This window comes from Castor canadensis, chromosome 8, assembly GCF_047511655.1.
Source record: "Castor canadensis chromosome 8, mCasCan1.hap1v2, whole genome shotgun sequence".
In the NCBI taxonomy this organism is placed as follows: Eukaryota; Metazoa; Chordata; class Mammalia; order Rodentia; family Castoridae; genus Castor; species Castor canadensis.
Window position 1 is genome coordinate 35753259 of NC_133393.1, and position 18008 is coordinate 35771266.

At 39.1% G+C, this 18008-nt stretch overlaps 1 protein-coding gene across 7 annotated transcripts in view; it reads left to right on the forward strand.

Moving 5' to 3' along the window:
• Mboat1 (membrane bound glycerophospholipid O-acyltransferase 1) overlaps positions 1 to 18008 on the forward strand; it is a 97236-nt gene that overhangs the window by 67883 nt on the left and 11345 nt on the right. For all 7 annotated transcript variants that reach the window (XM_074082807.1, XM_074082801.1, XM_074082802.1 and 4 more), the window contains 7 exons: positions 318 to 373; positions 2447 to 2501; positions 3950 to 4133; positions 5171 to 5363; positions 10366 to 10469; positions 13905 to 13969; positions 17315 to 17447. In XM_074082807.1, the coding sequence (XP_073938908.1) occupies positions 318 to 373; positions 2447 to 2501; positions 3950 to 4133; positions 5171 to 5363; positions 10366 to 10469; positions 13905 to 13969; positions 17315 to 17447 (790 nt within the window). The remainder of the gene's footprint in view (positions 1 to 317; positions 374 to 2446; positions 2502 to 3949; positions 4134 to 5170; positions 5364 to 10365; positions 10470 to 13904; positions 13970 to 17314; positions 17448 to 18008) is intronic.

The following is an 18008-nucleotide window of genomic DNA, read 5'->3' on the forward strand; positions in this document are numbered from 1 at the left end:
GTTTGAACTCCCTGCAATCAGATAGATGCTTATTCTCCAGGCTAGAATCGAGTCTGAGATTCTATGTTTCTGACGTGCTCCAGGTGACACAACTGCTGCTGGTGCTGATCTTGGGCCTTCACTTTAAATAACAGTGTAAGAGAGATTGTATCTGATGCAATTTAGAAGGAAAATAAAACAAATAGTTTGAATTCATTTTTTTGTATTTTACTTATTAAACTTTGTGAACATCACCATGCAAATAGAAGTTTCTTCCTGTGGCTTTTTTTTTTTTTTTTTTTTTTTTGGTTGCCAGTCTTGATTTTTCTCTCTTTTAGGCCTCTGATGATTGTCACTCAGAAGATCACAACGTTGGCTTTCCAAGTTCATGATGGTGAGAAAAACGACCTCCTTTTGGTTCCCAGAGTGAGCCTGGCATTTCAAACTCTTTTTTTTTGTACTGGGCATACAGTCCAAAATTTAGACAAATGCTGGCCTATCTTGCTTTATCTTGTTCAAAATTTCTGGGCCTCTTTAATCATAGCCTTTTACTTTTCTAGATACCACCCACCATTTCCCTGGTGAATCTATGGTCTAAATTTGCTGAAATATTTACTTCAAGAACAGTGGGTTTTCTGTTTGTTTTTACAATGTCCTAAAGTTAATTTGCTGTTTGACCTTCATTTCCAAATCTGTTAAGAAAATGGCATCTTTTTTTTGCTTTGGTTTAATTTCTGGAAAATTTACAAGGCAATAAAAAATTACACAGCATTGATTGGTTAATCATGTTAGTTGTTTATTTGGGGGGGAGGGCTGCAAAAATTACCTAAGAGATTGGCTTGACCCAATAGAAGACTCTTCTGTTTGTATAAAACTGGACATGAATTTCACTTAGGGTCTTCCTAGTAATGGCCAGAATGTATGATTTACACTGCTAAAAGGATGTTCCAGGCAAGGGAGGACCGTTACTCCAGCAGGGCAGAAAATTCCAATGTGTGTTTAAGAGATGCCAGGTGCATTTAGTACAAGTGCATTCTGTGGATTTGTGCTGCTCTGGCAAATACTTTCAACTGCTGAGATTTCTTTATACGTTGACAGGTTGAGAATATTTATCTCCAGCAGCTAATTTTTTTGTTTTTACTTAAAGCTCGGGAACTGATTTAATTTCATTGAACCCAGCTTGGTAGTGGTTCTAGACTCATGCTAGTAAGAACCAATACTAAAATCAGATTGCCAGATATGTACTATTTGTTGGGATCTTAGGGGGAAAAAATGAGTGTTTTTATAAACCAGATTTTTGCCTACATTTACTTTTTTGATAGTACTGGGGTTTGAACTTAGGGCCTCATACTTGCTAGGCAGGTGCTCTGTCACTTGAACCACTCCACCAGAACATTTTTGTGTTGGGTATTTTCGAGATAGGGTCTTGTGAACTGGTTGCCCAGGCTGGCTTTGAACCATGATCCTCCTGAGCTCAGCCTCACGAGTAGTTAGTATTATAGTTGTGAGTCGCTAGTGCCCAGCCTAAATTTACTTTTTAAAGTATTGCCAGTTTGCCATATTTTCTGGAGTACACCTTGCATGCAACAAAGTGTTTATTTGCCTTTTTTGTTTCTTATGTGTAGGCGGGAGTATGAAAATTCTGAGATACTCTGCCTTCTCTTAAGCACATTTTTGCATTGCCTTCATGATTGGTAACCATAACCAGTCTTGGCTGAATAGGCAGCTTCAGACTCCACTTATATTGCTAATAAGATAACACTTCAGTTTACTTGACTCCAACCTGACATATAAATTTTATAGCAAGCACACATGAGATTTGATTAGGAGTTTGTCTGTTATGGATGGATTTTAAGAAAAAAAAAAAAAAACCCTTTGTGTTTTCCTTGAAGTCAGGGTTACATTTCTTCTGCTGTTTGGAAGACAAAAGTCTCTGTTCTTTCTCCATTATATCCATGCCATACCTCTCAGCCTGTAGCAGGTATTGTACCTGGCATAATCAGGGAAGTATTTAAACTGCTGCAGCCTATGAAAGGCAAACTTATTTCTGTGCTATAGCTATGAAATCATACGTGGTAAGGAACTGCCAAGTGGAAGCAATGGGGAGTCTGTGTCATACTACATGAGTTAAGTAAGAGTGGTTATAGGAATGAATGCTTATAGGAAACTGCAGAGATTTTCCTTCTTCACATGTACATATGGATAGGACCTTGCCCAGGACATCCCTCCATCCAGTGCTGGGAGTTGAACTCAGAGCCTTATTTATGCATGCTAAGCCTGTGCTCTGCCACTGAGCTATAGCCCAACCCCTTATCCCCAGGGCTTTTTTTAAAAAAAATGAAAACCTGGGATTCTTTATGATTTATGAAGGGAAATAGTTGACCTTTTTCAAATGAGTTTGGTAAGGTTCTCAAGATTAATGACCTACTTCACACATCTCCTTTTCATTTCTTTTTCTTTTTCATAGGATTAGGTCGAAGAACTGAAGACCTCTCTGCTGAGCAGCATCGGCTTGCCTTGAAGTAAGTTAGTAATATATTCTCAAGCCCTTTGCATATCAATATCTAGGGATTTTCCTCATTTTTTAGATATGATATTGTTTGCTTAATAAGTCAGCTGTTGATGGACACTTGGACTATCTTCTAATCTTTGTTTTTGACAAATAACAGGCAATGGATAACCTTGTACATAGGTAATTTTTAAGTATGTTTAGGTTTAGTTGAAGACAGTCTCAAAAGTAGGGTAGTTAGATTGAAAAGTAAATGGATCTGTAATTTTGTTGGTTTTATGAGGTTCTCCTTCATCTGGACAAACACTCTAGTTATTTTTCTTGGATTTGTGTCCGGGACCTTGAGCAAACAGTTTATCATATCATATCAGTGTGTTTAAGTCCCCAAAGCATGGAAAAAGATAGAAAGCAGGGCAGGAGATATGAAGGGATGGAAAATAGGAGGAAGGCTGAAGGTAGGTTTTGGCCCATGTGGTTGTACAGTGGTCTTAGAGAGGAAGGTGAGGCTCACTAAAGTAGGAAGAGAATAACATTGATATGGGAGTTAAAATTGCATGTGGGTGGCTCACTGAGGGGACCAGAGCAGCCATGGCAGGTGTTCTTGTTGGAGAGTATCAGGAGGTAACTGGGATCAGCAAGGAGAATTCCAGGTGCTGACAGAGAACACATTCTTTTCATTAAGGAATGGAGATTTGGAAGCAGTGGAGTACTATTGGAAGATTCCACTGAGTCAAGTCCTTTGCTGAGCATTTTGGGAGTCTAACCAATAAAGGGCACAGTTCCAGTGACTTGATTAGCAATGGCATTTCAGGAAGCTTTTCCCCATGATTACATCCTGCTAGAAGAACAGGTTTCCAAATGCCATGGAAACATTAAGCAGGACCTTTATCTCCAGGTTTTTGTCCTTGCCACTACCTTGGTCTGTTGTTCAGGACCTTGTGCCTGGATGCCAAAGCAGACAACAGACTGTTACAGAGCTAGTTTTGTGTGGCCTCGTCAAAGTGGAAATTGGTTCCACCCATCATTTGTTTTCTATTTATTTTGGCAGCTGGGAGGAAGTGTTTCCATTTCAGAGCTCTCCATCAGCTAACATTGGGTCAGGTTCTCACCCTGCCTTATGTTTATTACCTTTATTTTGTGCTGTAGACAGATAAGGATAACCAGAAAAGAGCATTTCCAGAGTAGCTTTTGTTCTAGAGCCCACCCTGAGTGTTCACAGCTGTCACCAGCAGGGGGCGCCTCCGAGTCCTGCACTTCCACTGACCATCTGCCTCATTAGCTTTTCCTTTCTGCAAGATTTCTCTCTTAGGTGGATTTTGTAGAAAACAGAACAAAGAATGGTCTTGTCATAAATAATAGTCTGCAGAGATAATTGTGTTTATGATTTTCTTGTTTGCACATTTTGAAGAAAAAATAAAAACACAAGAGTTTTCAATTTTTAAATTTTGTTCATTTTCACAGAGTGAAGCCCTCTTTTTTGGAATATTCAAGCTACCTTCTCAATTTCATGAGTGTCATAGCTGGCCCTTGTAACAATTTCAAGGACTATGTAGCCTTCATCGAAGGGCGACATATACACATGAAGTTGCTGGAAGTGAACTGGAAGCAAAAAGATTTCCACAGCTTGCCAGATCCTTCTCCCACTGTAAGTGTTTATTGCCACGTGTTTACTTAGAGGTTCAGAGAATAGGATTTGCTGCCAGGAATGACTTTCAGTAATAATTGTTACAATTAAAAAACCATGGATTAGGCTGTAGCTTTCTGGGCATGCTTGAAGCCCTGGGTTCAACCTCAACTTCAAACAAATAAAAAAGCCAAATGGTTTAACCAAAATGTTGGTCAATAACTCCCCCCCCCCCACCATTTGTTTAAAACACTAGTATTGGTACTCATTTACAGTCATTTTCTGTGTTGGATCGCTTAGCTGGAAGCCTGGCACTGAGCCCAGCACTTTATAAATATTCATTCATTTAAGCCCCAAGCCATCCTCTGAGGGACATGCTATTTCTATGCCATATTATAAACCAAAGCCTGCTTTTTTGAAGTTAGAAACTATAGATCTATAGAAAGACATCTCCTGGAATGTCAGAAGAACTGGGCAAAATCCCTCTGTCCAGAGGAATTTAAAAAGCCAACAGATCTTCATCTCAGAATAGACTACAATCTGAGCCAGCCTGGAAGGTTGAAGCTATCTATTACCTACCCATGAACTGGCTCAGGTGTTCAGTCACTTGCACAGCATCTTTCATACCTGAGCCTCTGTCCTCCTGGCTGGTGACTCAAGCCCATTTCCTGGGCTCTGCTGGCTGTAGAAGTAGAAGGCAAATAGTTATTTTTTTTTTCTGATGGAAAGTTGCACCATGTAATGTTACCCATTTCTCCTATGCTTTTGATAATAAATCCACCTACCTTCTGGTGGTAGATTATGCTGAGAGACCTTTTTTTCCATTCTGATACATTCACTCCTTGAATATCAGATGTGTGTCCTGCCTGTACGTGCAGCATCTGAGCCTCATCTTCAGCTTTGTGTCATGAGGAAGAGCACCACTGCCCCTCCTTGTGGGGACTAATGCGTTAACAGCTTGTTGGTGCACCGTTGACCTGAACATACATTTGCCAAAGCTGATGTCCTGATACCTGAGTCTGCTGAGTGGTTACACTGGTTTTTCCCCCCATTTTCAGGGAGCTGTGATACACAAGTTGTATGTCACCTTGGGGTCTCTTCTTTTGTTTTTGACACTCACGAAGTCCTTCCCTGTCACCTGCCTCGTTGATGACTGGTTTGTTCATGAAGCAAACTTTCTGGCTCGACTCTGCTACTTATATGTTGTCATGCAAGCCTCAAAGCCCAAGTATTATTTTGCATGGACATTAGGTAAGTTTGATGGAGTAACCCTACATGAATGAGGAGTAAAGTGATACTCCTTGGATGGCTTAGCCAGAACCACATTTTGGATCACACATACAAAAAAAGTCCAACCCGTAATGGGAAGCATTAAAGCCAGTGTCATTTTTTACTTCCAACGTAGCACTCTTCTTTTCCAACCTCTATAAGCTCAATTTTCTGTGATAAGAAGGAAAAACAATCCTGGTTGCTGTTTAAACTCAATGTTATTAAAAGATGTCAAAATTTGGAAGCTTCTGCTTCCACCAATCAAAATCGGCCAGTGAGTACAATGGAAAATTCCAGAACGGTTGGGTTTTCTTGTAATTTTGGAGGGTTGTATGTAATAGAGGAAGCATGGTGAATTAATTTTACCATTCCATATGCTAGTTTAGGTCTGTCGCATTTTTTTAAGAAAATGTTGGTTCAACTATGTTTTGGAAAGAAACTAACTTCAAGTGTTTTCATTTTTCTAAGGTAGAAAGTTCAACTTCATTTGGTTTTTATCATACTTTTTTTCCCATTGGGGCAATTTGGTCAAAATTGAACTTTTATTTCCTTCCTTTTAAATAATTTTAGACTGGAGTTGTTTGAAGCCTTGCTAATGTGAACCTTTAAGCCCTCTATATACTTACCAAGACTGGTGAAGGATTCTGAAAGTTTAGTATCTTAGCTTGCATTTGACATCACAGAGCAGGGAAGCCTTCTTTTTATTTGTTTGTTTGTGAGACAGGATCTCAATATGCAGCTCAGGCTGGTCTTAAACTTATGATCAAAGTATTGGGATTACAGGTGTGACTTGCCTTCCTAAATCAAACAAATTATTCAACTCAGTTCCTCGTGTTTAGTCCTTATCCTGTGGATGAAGGAATAGCACTTAATTGAGTTCCTCTTCTCTTACTTAGTTCATGCTTCAGGTTTTAATTTCCAAATTAAAATTTGCATGTACCAAGTTACTTTCTTTCATTTATTATCTTATGGTGGTAAAATATACGTACTATGAAATTTACTCTTTTAAGCATAAAATTCAGTGGTATTAAGTTCACTCATTGTTGTAAAATCCACCAGCCATCTCCAGAACTTTCCATCACCCGCAAACAGAAACTCTGTCCATTTAACAACTCCTCATCCCCTCCTCTGGGTATGTTTAAAGGCCAGACTGTTCATGCACATTCAGTCCAAAGCAGTGCTTCCTGCATTCAGGCAGAGAAATCTGACTCAGAGCCGTTCTAAAATTTGCAATGTGCGTTTTGTTTCTGGTTACTTTCAGTTTAATTCAGACGGTTTTGTTGAGTGCCAGGCTTTGGGCCTGGCTGAGACACCTTTTCTCTCTCTTTTCTCCCCACACTCTTTGGGAACACAGACATGTATACAGCCAGGCAATGCTCGTGAAGAGCTGTCGCAGTGACTGGAGTGCAGACAATGATAATATGCAGTTGTCATTGCGAAAAGCTTCCAAAGTCTCCTTTTATCTTATTCCTTGTTCTGGTGTTGCTTTTTACTTAAAAAATGATGAGATCTTTAGTAGCTAGGCATTATACCATGGTGGTTGAACCTCTACTTGGAACACTGGGCATGTCGCTTCTTTATGGGAAGTAGTTAAGTCTTTTTCTTTGTTCTAACCTGTGAGTGTATGCGCGCGTGTGTAGCAAAGAGAATGAGAGTGGATGTATCTCTCCCTTTTACTGCGTCTCCTTCCTCACTTACCTTGCTTTTCTCTCCTTCTCTCCCTATCCTTCCCACTCCTGTATTTTGTATCCCAGGGCTTACAGGGCTGGCCTTCGACTAAATCAGCTCCTGGTTTAAGGAGGAAAGAAAGGCCATTCCATGGCCTCATAGGGAGTGTCTGACATGAGGTGGGTTGTGCTGATGGGGTCTGGGTTGGGGGGTAATAGGGCAAGGGGGTGTTTGCATCATTTTGACTCTTGGGAGTTCCCCAGTCATTTGTAGTATAAAAGTTATCATTTCATGGACAACTTTCTCTGTGAACTGAGCTCTTTCTTTTCTGACTTCTCTGCCCTTTTCTTTATCTTTTTTTGGTTGTTTCAGTAGAAGCACTTCATTAATTTGCATAGCCTCAATTTGAAGTTTGTTCCAGTTTAGATTGCATGGCTGGTCAGAAATTAACCTTTGTATTATTTATGAATGGAGAAGCAGTGAATAGTAGATCAGGGAATATTTAAACTGCTTAACCGAATAATTGTTTTATCCAGCTCTTTAAAACACCACTTACATATAATTGATGTACTAATTATACATGGTTATAAATTTAATCCTTAAAACTGGCCTCTGAATGCATTTCAGCTGAGCTCAGCTGAGTTCCATCCCTGGAACTCCATACCCTGTGTTAACCTAGCTGTAGTTACTGTTTATATTGAAATAATAAAACTATTTCTTTGGACTTAGCAAACAATTCTGGTTATTAATAGTTATTTAATTAATACATAACTAATTAATTAGGACTAATTAATTAGATAGGGTCAACTGTAACCCAAGCTGTGTTCTAAGGACACAAACTCCAACATATGGATGTCCAAATTAATTTGTCAGTACTAAGAGGTTAGAGCCATGCATAATACCAGGAAAGCTAATTTTGGACTGATGAACTCAGAACCTCTAGCCACTCAGGGACAAAAACAAATCTTGGATAATCTATTGCAGATACGCTACACTGACTTCATCTAAATAGGGTGCTTCAGAGAGTTAGTACTTTGTCTCATTCATTTGTCTTGTAGAGTGGCTCTCAGCTCTTCAGGGTGTGGAATCAGAATTCTAGCACTCAGATTCTGGCATTGCTTACCTAATCTGAGTGGACTGGAGGTTTATCTAATATCTCTAACCTCAGTCCCTTTCAGAGCTCAGTTAGAGGGGCCATAATAAGTAATAATGGCAGCCAGCTTTTCTCGAGTGCTACTTTAGGTCACATTCTGTGTTATGCAATGATACACATGATTAATTTTGTTGTATCCTTTCAGCAGCTCTTTAAAATATGTGCCATTGTTATATCCATTTTATACTTAGGGAATTGGTTTCTAGAAGTTTGATACCTCTCCCATGCTGCCAAGCCCACCCTTACTGACAGAAGAGCTGCCCTGAATTTGAGCAACAACATTCCATAGGTTGGGGTCAGGATGGAATATGGAATAAAAAGGGAAAAATACCAGATAGTGCAGGCATTCTCTCTCTCCCTCTCTTTCTCTCTGTCTCTCTCTCTCTCTCTCTCTCTCGTTCTTTCTCCCTCCTTCCTGGTTGCTACGAAAGGAGCTTCTCTTCTCTGCCACTCCCTCCCCACAATGATAAAATAAAAACACTGAAACCATGAGGTAAAATAAGTCTTTCCCCCTCTTCAGTTGTTTTTGTCAGATATTTTGTCAGCAGTGTGAAAGTCTGACTAATACAGATGGTAAGCACACACACGCACACACACACACACACACACACACACACACACGGAGTTGTCATTATTCTTTTCTTTTAGATCGGACTAGGTGTGGTAGACGTGAAGCTGGAGATGGAAGAAGGACTTTAGGAACTGCTGTGGCTGGCCCTAGCCATAGACAGTTGCTCTGGTTTTAGTTGTCCACACAGACCTCAGGGGCCTTTCTTCTGGCTTAGCTTATCTCTGTCATTTACAAATTTGTTTCCAAACCTGTAAAACCCTTAGGTTCCTTCTGGCATTCTCTCACTTTGGTTTTTTTTTTCTTCTACTGAGTTTCCGTTCAGTTGGCTTGAGAGAATGACACAGAAAGAGTTGGTATTTTTTATCCTTTCTTCTAAAAGAAACCAGATCATTTTACACTGAGGCTAAGCCTAAGATAAGCACCATTAAATCATCAACTACACCAAAAATAGATGGGACAAATATAGAACTGTTCTTTTGTGTGCATGGCAGGGGGAGAGAGAGCCAGGGATGGCACTTAGGGCCTAGCTCTTGCTAGACAAGTATTCAACACTGAAGCACACCCCCAGCCTAGAACAGACTATTTCCTTTAGCAGTTCTGAAAGCTGTCTTGATTTGGACTTGACTTTAATGGGAAGAATACTTATAAGATCTCCTCCAGGTCTAAGACTTTATAGTGATGTGATTTAATTAGTGGCAATTAATTTTCCTTGAAGAAAATATTCAATTACAATTTGAAATCTGATAAATGAAAGCAGAAAATTAACCTTTTGGTTATTATCATAAAGGTTTGTTGAGATCTATATTTGATTACAAAAGCATTTCATTAAGGAATTGATTAGAGACGAAATGTTCACTGTGGGGGAGGAGGGCATTTTTTTATAATCCAGTGAAGTAAATAAAGATGGAAATAGGAGGTTTACAATGACTTCACAATTAGGATGGCTTTGATCATGGTGTCCACATGTCCATTGCAATTGGCCCCAAATTCAAGGCTCTAGCTCTCCTCCTTATCTTGGTTTAACATTTTTCTTAAGTGCACCTGGGCAGTTCCAATTGCTATTCTACTGTCCCTTCATACTTATGTCCGGTGTGAGCTCCAGTTTTTCTTTAAATGCTGGTGTTCCTTCTGACTTAGTGCATCTTTCAGTCAACTCCCTACCTCTTTAGTGACAGCTCTTTATCCTCCATTGGCTCCCTGTTTCTTATGGTCTCTCTGATCATAGGTATATCTTTACTGCTGTCTCCTTCTCCCTTAACATGAAGCTGGTCACTAAATCCCAATGTTTACTTCTTTGTTTTGGTTCTTCACTGCTCACTTAGTCTCATTTTCACATTCTATGAACCATCCAGTACCTTTCCTCTTAGCAGGTGCTACTAAATGGAAGAGAATCAATGAATAAAAATCAACATCACCAAATAGCTAAAGATACATTTCTGGTTTGTAATGAGTCCTTTAAAATATTTTTGGTTTCTTTCCCAAGGAACTTCTACATATCTCTCAATGTTGAAGCTAGACAAATATTTGAAATCTTTTAAAGCAGCAATGTGTCTTTTGTTCTGTATCCTAACTTATTGTTTTAAAAACCACAGCTGATGCAGTGAATAACGCAGCTGGCTTTGGGTTCAGCGGAGTGGATAAGAATGGAAATTTCTGTTGGGATCTGCTTTCTAACCTAAACATCTGGAAAATCGAGGTGAGTATATTATGCTTTTGAATTAAGCTTCCATAGCGAGGAAAGCAAATGGTTTGCTATTTGTGTAGTGTCCTTGAAATCCTTCACCAGAGTGTCTGATGAAAAGCTGCTGTTGGGAATGCCCAGCTTCCTGGACATTTTACATCTTTAGTTTTTTCAATGATACCTACCTTCTTTATAGTTTTAATGATTCAAGGAAGAATGACACCAAAAATCTGCAAAAAACCAGGAAAGTCTGCTGTTTACATTCCTGTTCTTTCAACTAGAAAGTGCAAATGTCATTTTTTCTTATTCACATTCAGTCAAGAACACAGACTGGAGACTCCTGTTTTAGATTTCAATATTGCAAGGGTTTCTGTGGTTCCTTTGGAAACAGTGTTAACCCATTTGTTTTTAAGAAGCAATGTCACAGTGCATAACTTTTAGGCCACTATAAGAGTGAAATTTTTTTCTCTTTTCTATCTTTATTCTTGGACCACAGTTGTCTATGTCTTTATCATCAGAAGCGGTCTCTTTGGGGTCACATCGTTCTTGGCTTTCTTGGCTTTTTTTTTTTTAGCAAAGAAATGCCTGGTTATAGAGCCATTTTTCTCCTTACAGCAATGTGGGGAAGGATGAGTCTTAACATAAGGAAACATTACATCTCTAGCCAGATGACTCGTGTTTGTTGTAGGTTTTGGTTTTCCACCTGCCCCAGGGTAGGGTGCTATTGAAGAGTTTGGGCACAGGGTGTCTATGTTACAGACCAGGAAGCCAGAGAGACTGGCCATCTTCTACCCACATTTGGTGGAAACTAGGCCATGGAAGAGAAAGCCTCCACCCTCTTCCTCCTGAGGCTGTTTGTATTTGGATGTCCAGAAGGAAGGTGGTCTCTTTTCACCTAACAAAACTGAGGGGATCTACAGGGAGGATTAGATTTCTTCTTCTTCTCCTTTCCTTCCTGCTTCTTCATCTCCTCCTCATCCTTCTATTCTTTCTTCTTCTCCTCCCCCTTCTTCACAAATAAATTGTTACTTCAAAAATCAAAAAACCAGAAAGAAATAGAAGCACTTATACCCATTACCTAACCAAATTACATCATACACTCAACTTAAATTCATAGTGCTCCTTGATTATGCAGGTCAATCATATTTTAAAAAGATTGAGTTCCAGCTATGGAAAAGACACTTATTTGGGGATAATTCTGGAATCTGGGGACTCTTGTAGGCAGAAAGCCCTGCCAAATGTGGTAAGAAAATGGCCCAAATCTAGTTATAAGGCTTTTCCCATTGATTGTCTGACATGAGGCAAGAAGCAGTTCCCCATCATGGTGAACCACATCCTCAAGGGACAAATTCCATACTTCACTATCACCTGTCCTTCTTTTTGAAGAGTCTAAGGATAATCTGAAAGTGTCTCTTACATAGATGATGTCACACAAAACCCAAGTGTGTAATGACTTCCCTCCCTATTTCCAGTAAAATTCTTCTCGTCCTCTGAGCTCGTGAAGTACTCCTGGTCACCTTGGAGCACTGTAGATGAATGTCATTCAAAGTGGCTCCCCTTGACTTTTAGCTGCTCACTAGTACACCCAAGTTATGCATCAGAAGACAGAATCCTTCCACTGTGGGCATGCATTCAGAGTCAAGGCCTAGCTATTGGCATGTATTTATTATAAAAGAAAATGAAGAGAAAGATTATATTTTCTTTGTGTTTGATACAGAGCAAGGAGCAAAAGAAAATAAAGATTTCTGATTTAGTTAAAGTAACTTGAAGTTGTGCTTATCAGCTGTAAAAAAAAAAAAAAAACATAAACAGGGATGGAGGCACGGCTCAAGTAGTAAAACACCAGCCTAGCAAGTGTAAGGCCCTGAGTTCAAACCCCAGTACCACACACACACACACACACACACACACACACACACCCAAAAAATAGATAAGCAAAACTCCTTAGGGTTTGAAATAAAAACCCAATGAAAAAATCTGTCATATACAAACTTATATGAAGAAAATATTTGCAATAGTGGAGCTACCCTATGGAACTCAGGGGAGGAGGGAAAGGAAAAGAGAATGACAGAGCAGCAACAATATCAAAATACATTACATCTATTCAGGTAGAGGATACAATGACATGTACTGAAAGCTGTTGAGTAATGGGGAGGGGAGGGGGGGGTAGGGAAGGGGTAAGGGAGAGTAATGGAAGGGGTTGAACGGTTGAACTGACCAAACTAAAGTATACTCAGCAGGGATACATGGAAAACCCCTTTGAAAATTGACTTTGGAATTAATATAAAAAAACAGGACTGCTAAATAGGTACAGAGTGGGGGGGATTCTTATGGGAAGGGGCGATGGTAGGTAAATGGGGGAGATGAAGGTGAGGGCATGTGGTTGATGGGCTTCATATACATATATGGAATAGAATGATGAAACCTCTTGCAATTGCTTTAAGTGAGACGGGAGGGGGTGGCAGGGGGTAGGGAGGGTGGAGGCAATCTAATGTATGATGTAGGCCTATTTGAAATTATCACAGTGAATCCCCCTTGTACAATGAGTATATACCAATAAAAATGAAAGAAAAATCTGTCTATCTATTTAATCTTCTATTTATCTGTCATCTGTCCTCCTCCTCTCTCCCCTTACCTTCTCTCTCCCTGTCAAACAAATTGCATCAGGCCAGTGTGTGACCTATAGAAGATTTTCTTACGGTTGAATGAAACTTCAGTAGAAAAGAAGTAGTACCTTCCTTTCCAGCCTCTTTGGGAATTGTGGTCCTCATGTGCTTGCTCCGTGAGTTTTACAGCAATCCTTGATAAGACTTGTTCATTTGAAGGAGAAAATCATTTGAGTCGACAGCTCATTTTGGGGTGTCTTTCCTTTGGTGGTTAATTAACTCATGTTATTGTCAGTTGGATGATATTTCTTTGTTTTCCTTTCTGTTTTGTAATCCTTTCATGCATAAAACCTCTTACTATTCCAGACACAATTGGAAGCATTGGACCTGTGTATCTATTTATAGGGTTAACTGCACGAGACTGACCTAGTTTATACATGGCCACCAAGCACAAAGATGACAGTTACATTTAAACTCTGTCCATAAAGGTCCTATATTTACGAGATTAAGCTTTTCCTGTGGTAAACTCCCTTTTTAGAGTATTAAGTTTTAAAATTCAGATGACTTAAAAATTTTTTAATTGATGGAAGGAAAACCCACAGGATGTTCCTTTAGTTTTGCTATAATTTGAAAATAGATTTGAGAGGAATTGAGAGTCTGCAAGCCAGGTTAAGTTGGGAGGAAAATCTTAGAAATACCAGAAAGGTCTATGTACATGATGGAATAGCTGGTTTACTCTCAGCTGTGAGTAATCACTTTTGAAATACCGTATGTAATCTGCCACCAAGGAAATTCTAGGGAGGAGTTTTAAAGCTAATGATAGGTATTATTTTCTTCTTTCTAGACTGCCACAAGTTTCAAAATGTACTTAGAAAACTGGAATATTCAGACATCAACTTGGCTAAAGTGGTAAGGAAAACAAAAATAACCCCATTACTCCTGGCTCTGGGATTCATTTAGATGGGGTCCACTGGGTGAGCAGCAGCAGTCCTCCAGCAGTAATGTCTGACACTTTTGTGTCACCATCTATTCCCCATAAATGAAAAAGTAGAGAGTGATTTGAGAGGGTCATAAAGTAGTGCGCTTTTTAAAAACTCACAGTGCTGCTGTTACTGGGCACCAGTCACTCATTTATTCCTCATAAAAATGCCATGAGATGTTGGTCATTATTATCCCCATTTTGGAGATAAGGAAAGTGAAACACAGAGAGGTTATGTAACTTGCCCCAAGTCACACAGCTAATGAGTGATAAATACCCATATGGGCCTGATTCCTGTGCTCAGCTCGTGACCTCTGTGCTGTGCTGTGCAGCCTGTTACCTCTTTGCTCAGATGTCAGGAGGATCAATGTCAGCATCAAATCCATCATGATTGCTCCATCCTTTCCCAGCACTGAAAGCTTTGTAGTACCCTAGATGTTTATGCCTTTTAAGTTGGTATTTTCATTGTTATTTCTGTTCTTTTGTTTCTAGACATGATCCAAACTTAGAAACAGTACTTATTATGGGACCGATAATATGCTGTCCTTGTAACAGCAAATTCCACCTACTGAATGTGCCTATCATACAGGTGCAAGAAGAGTATAAAAGTATTCATCATTAAAGCAGGGTCCATTGTTTCTGTTTGTTTTTTGAGACAGGGTCTTGCTATGTTGCCTAATCTGGCCTTAAATTTGTTCTATAGCCCAGGATGGCCTTGAACTCTCTATCTTCCTGCCTTAGCCTTCCAAGTGCTGGGATTACAGCTGTGCCCTACCATACCTGGATAAATTCCAGTGTTTTTGATGAGTACTGTGTTTCATTGGTCAACCCTTTGGGACAAAAGGAAAAACGATGTATAGCAATTTTTTCAAAGTAAGCTCGTGTTATTTTATGAAAATTAATCCAAACAGGCAGCTTTTGAAATTTTGGCTTTAACATTATTGTTTTAAATTAATAGTGCAAATATTTTAACATAAACATCTATTTCTTTATACTAAGTGATGTCAACACGTTAGGAGTCAGTTTCTTTTAGGATCTTATAGTGTAAGATAACAAAAAACACGTGAGCACGTAAAAAATGCAGAATAATTTTAAAAAATTTTTAGAAATAAAATATTTCATTCATACAAAATGATACAAAGAGCAAGAACCAAATATATAATGTACTCATTCCTCATTTCAAAAAGAAATATTACAAATATTGAAATATTGCAAATGGGGTGTCTGTCCTCTTTCTTCCTGTGAAGAGAGCTATAATGCTGAGTGTGGGTGTGAATCAGTTACTTTTGTACTATCGGTTGTGGGTTGGTAATGACTGCTTGAATTTCTTTTCTTTTCTGTCTGGGTCCTATCTTTGCTAAGCTGTTTGGTAGCTCCCTTAAACTGCCATTGGCAATTTTTAGCCTGGGTTTGGGGGGAAACCCTCTATCACTTTGTTTTAATAAGCAACCAGAGAGCCAAAGATCTTCAGAGCATTTGCCGACGTTTTCTAGATTCTCACAGTACAGGTCGAGCATCCCTAACCTGAAAATTTGAAATCCCAATGGTCCAAGACATGTAAGTTTTTGATTATCATTATTTTTTTGGTGGTACTGGGGTTTGAACTCAGGGCCTTGCATTTGTAGGTAGGTGTTCTGCTACTGGAGCCACACATCTAACCCAAAAAATCTGAAAGTTTTTGAACACCAGCATGATGTCACAAGTGGAAAATTCCACACCTGATTTCACATGACAGGTTGCAATCAAAATGCAGGTGCACTAAAAATAGTGTATAAAATTACCCGCTGGCTATGTGTACAAGGTATATAAACATCCATGAATTTTGTGTTTTAGACTTGGGTCCCAAGATAATTCATTGTATGCAAATATCCTAAAATCTGAAAACAATCTGAAATCTGAAACATTTCTTGAACCAAGCAGTTTAGATAAGGAATATCACTTTTTTTTTTTTGCTTTAGTTTCTCAGGTAGGATTTCATTTTTTTTGCCTGCAGCTAGCTATGGCTTTTAGTTCCCCTACTTCCACCTCCTTCATAGCTGGGTTTACAGGTGTGCGCCACCACACCTGGCTTGTTCTTTGAAAGAGGGTCTCATTAACTTTTTGCCTGGGCTGGACTTGAACCTCGATTTTCCCAGTCTCTGCCTCCTGTGCAGCTGGGGTTACCGGTGTATACCAATCATGCCTGGCTCAACCTATATCACTCCTTTAAAATTTTGTTAGCATGAATTAATTGTACAAAGAGGTTTCATTGTGATGTTTACATATGTGTATATAATGTACTTTGGTCAAATTTGCCCTGTCTATATTACTTTTTTCCTAGCTACCCCTCCCCTACCTTTTAGCAGTTATTAGTAGTTTTCATTATGCTTTTTTCATACATATATATGTAATGTAATTCAATCATATTCACCCCCTGATCACCCTCTCTTTACCCAACCCCTCTCCTGCTAGTCTCCCTCCCAAACACTCTCCCTTTTACAATCATTTGATATTATTATTTAAGGCAATTTCTTTTTTATTATCATATTATTATTGTACTGGGGGTACATTATGGCATTTATAAAAGTGCTCACAATATATCATACTTGAATTTACCCCCTCCATCATTCTCCTTTTCCCCCCTCCCCCCATTCCTGGAATAGTTTCAACAGATCTCATTTTTCCATTTTCATACATGAGTACATAAAATATTAAGGTAATTTTTTGTATTGAAGTCTGATGGGCACCTGCACAGGTCAAATTGATTCTGTGCTGGAGATGAAAAGGGCTGTAGCACTTATTAGATAGATGACGTAGGGTCCTGGTTGGAATGATAAATTAGTATTCGCTAAATGAGAGGGTCCATTTCCTAAGACCCTTATCCTGGTTCCTGAAATTACAATGCAGAAGCAGGTACCTAAGTACCTCTAGTAGATTACACCATTGAGGGAATCAGCTTCTCTGAGGCATGACCTCTTGCCTCAGAGAAGAATGTGATCACCCAGACCTTTATTAGATGTAGTGTGATGGGATCCAGGTTGTTTTATCTAATAAGGTTAAATATTTTTAACATCTCCTAAGAAGGCTGACCTATGAATTGATTATCTGCTGTTGCTCAAGGAAGCCAGCACAGCTCAGGCTGCTGACATTGCTGCAAGTCCCTGAAGAGGGATAGGATGTTCCACATCAGTAATGGGTCAGATGATTTCTGCATGGCCCCCTCCAGATAGAAACAGGTATGGTTGGAAGTGTCTGTGTGTCTACCTGGAGCTTGTTATTCCTTCCTCTCTTCACAGTGTGTGCTATGAGCGGGTTCCATGGTACCCAACGGTGCTAACCTTCATCCTGTCTGCTTTGTGGCATGGTGTCTACCCTGGATACTATTTTACCTTCTTAACTGGAGTCCCTGTCACATTAGCAGCTAGAGCGGTAAGCTTCTTTGGGGTGTATGCTCTTTTCTTTAAGCAATCTGATACCTGTATGTTTGTTGTTATCTTTTAGATCTTAGGAAAACTTAGGGGTGGGGAGGACAGTGGGAATATTTTGAGAAGAATCAAACAATGTATGAAAGTCTTCCTGTTAGAAAAATACGTCAATATATAGGAATGTGTTTTTTAACAAAATAATTAACATTTTGTCTTCCTGTTATTAAAGATAGTGTTTATAAAACAAAAAGTATTTTAGAAGCAATATTTACTACCTAAAAACAGATTATTTTTAATCTTTTAAGACAGTGAACATACACATAGTCTACTATTTACAGATGATGATGGTTAATTAATTTAGGCTCTGTAGGACTTAAATTAGCTTATACCTTTCTTAATTTCTCATTTCTTTATTCTAAGCCTAGAAATAATTTCCACAGTTTCTGAGCTGTCAAGATAACAACCATAGGAACCTCATCTTTTGGAGATGGATCTCCAAAGTTTTTAGGTTCTCAGGTCTGATCTGGTTAACCTAGTTGATATAAAATTCCTTGTGAATTTCATT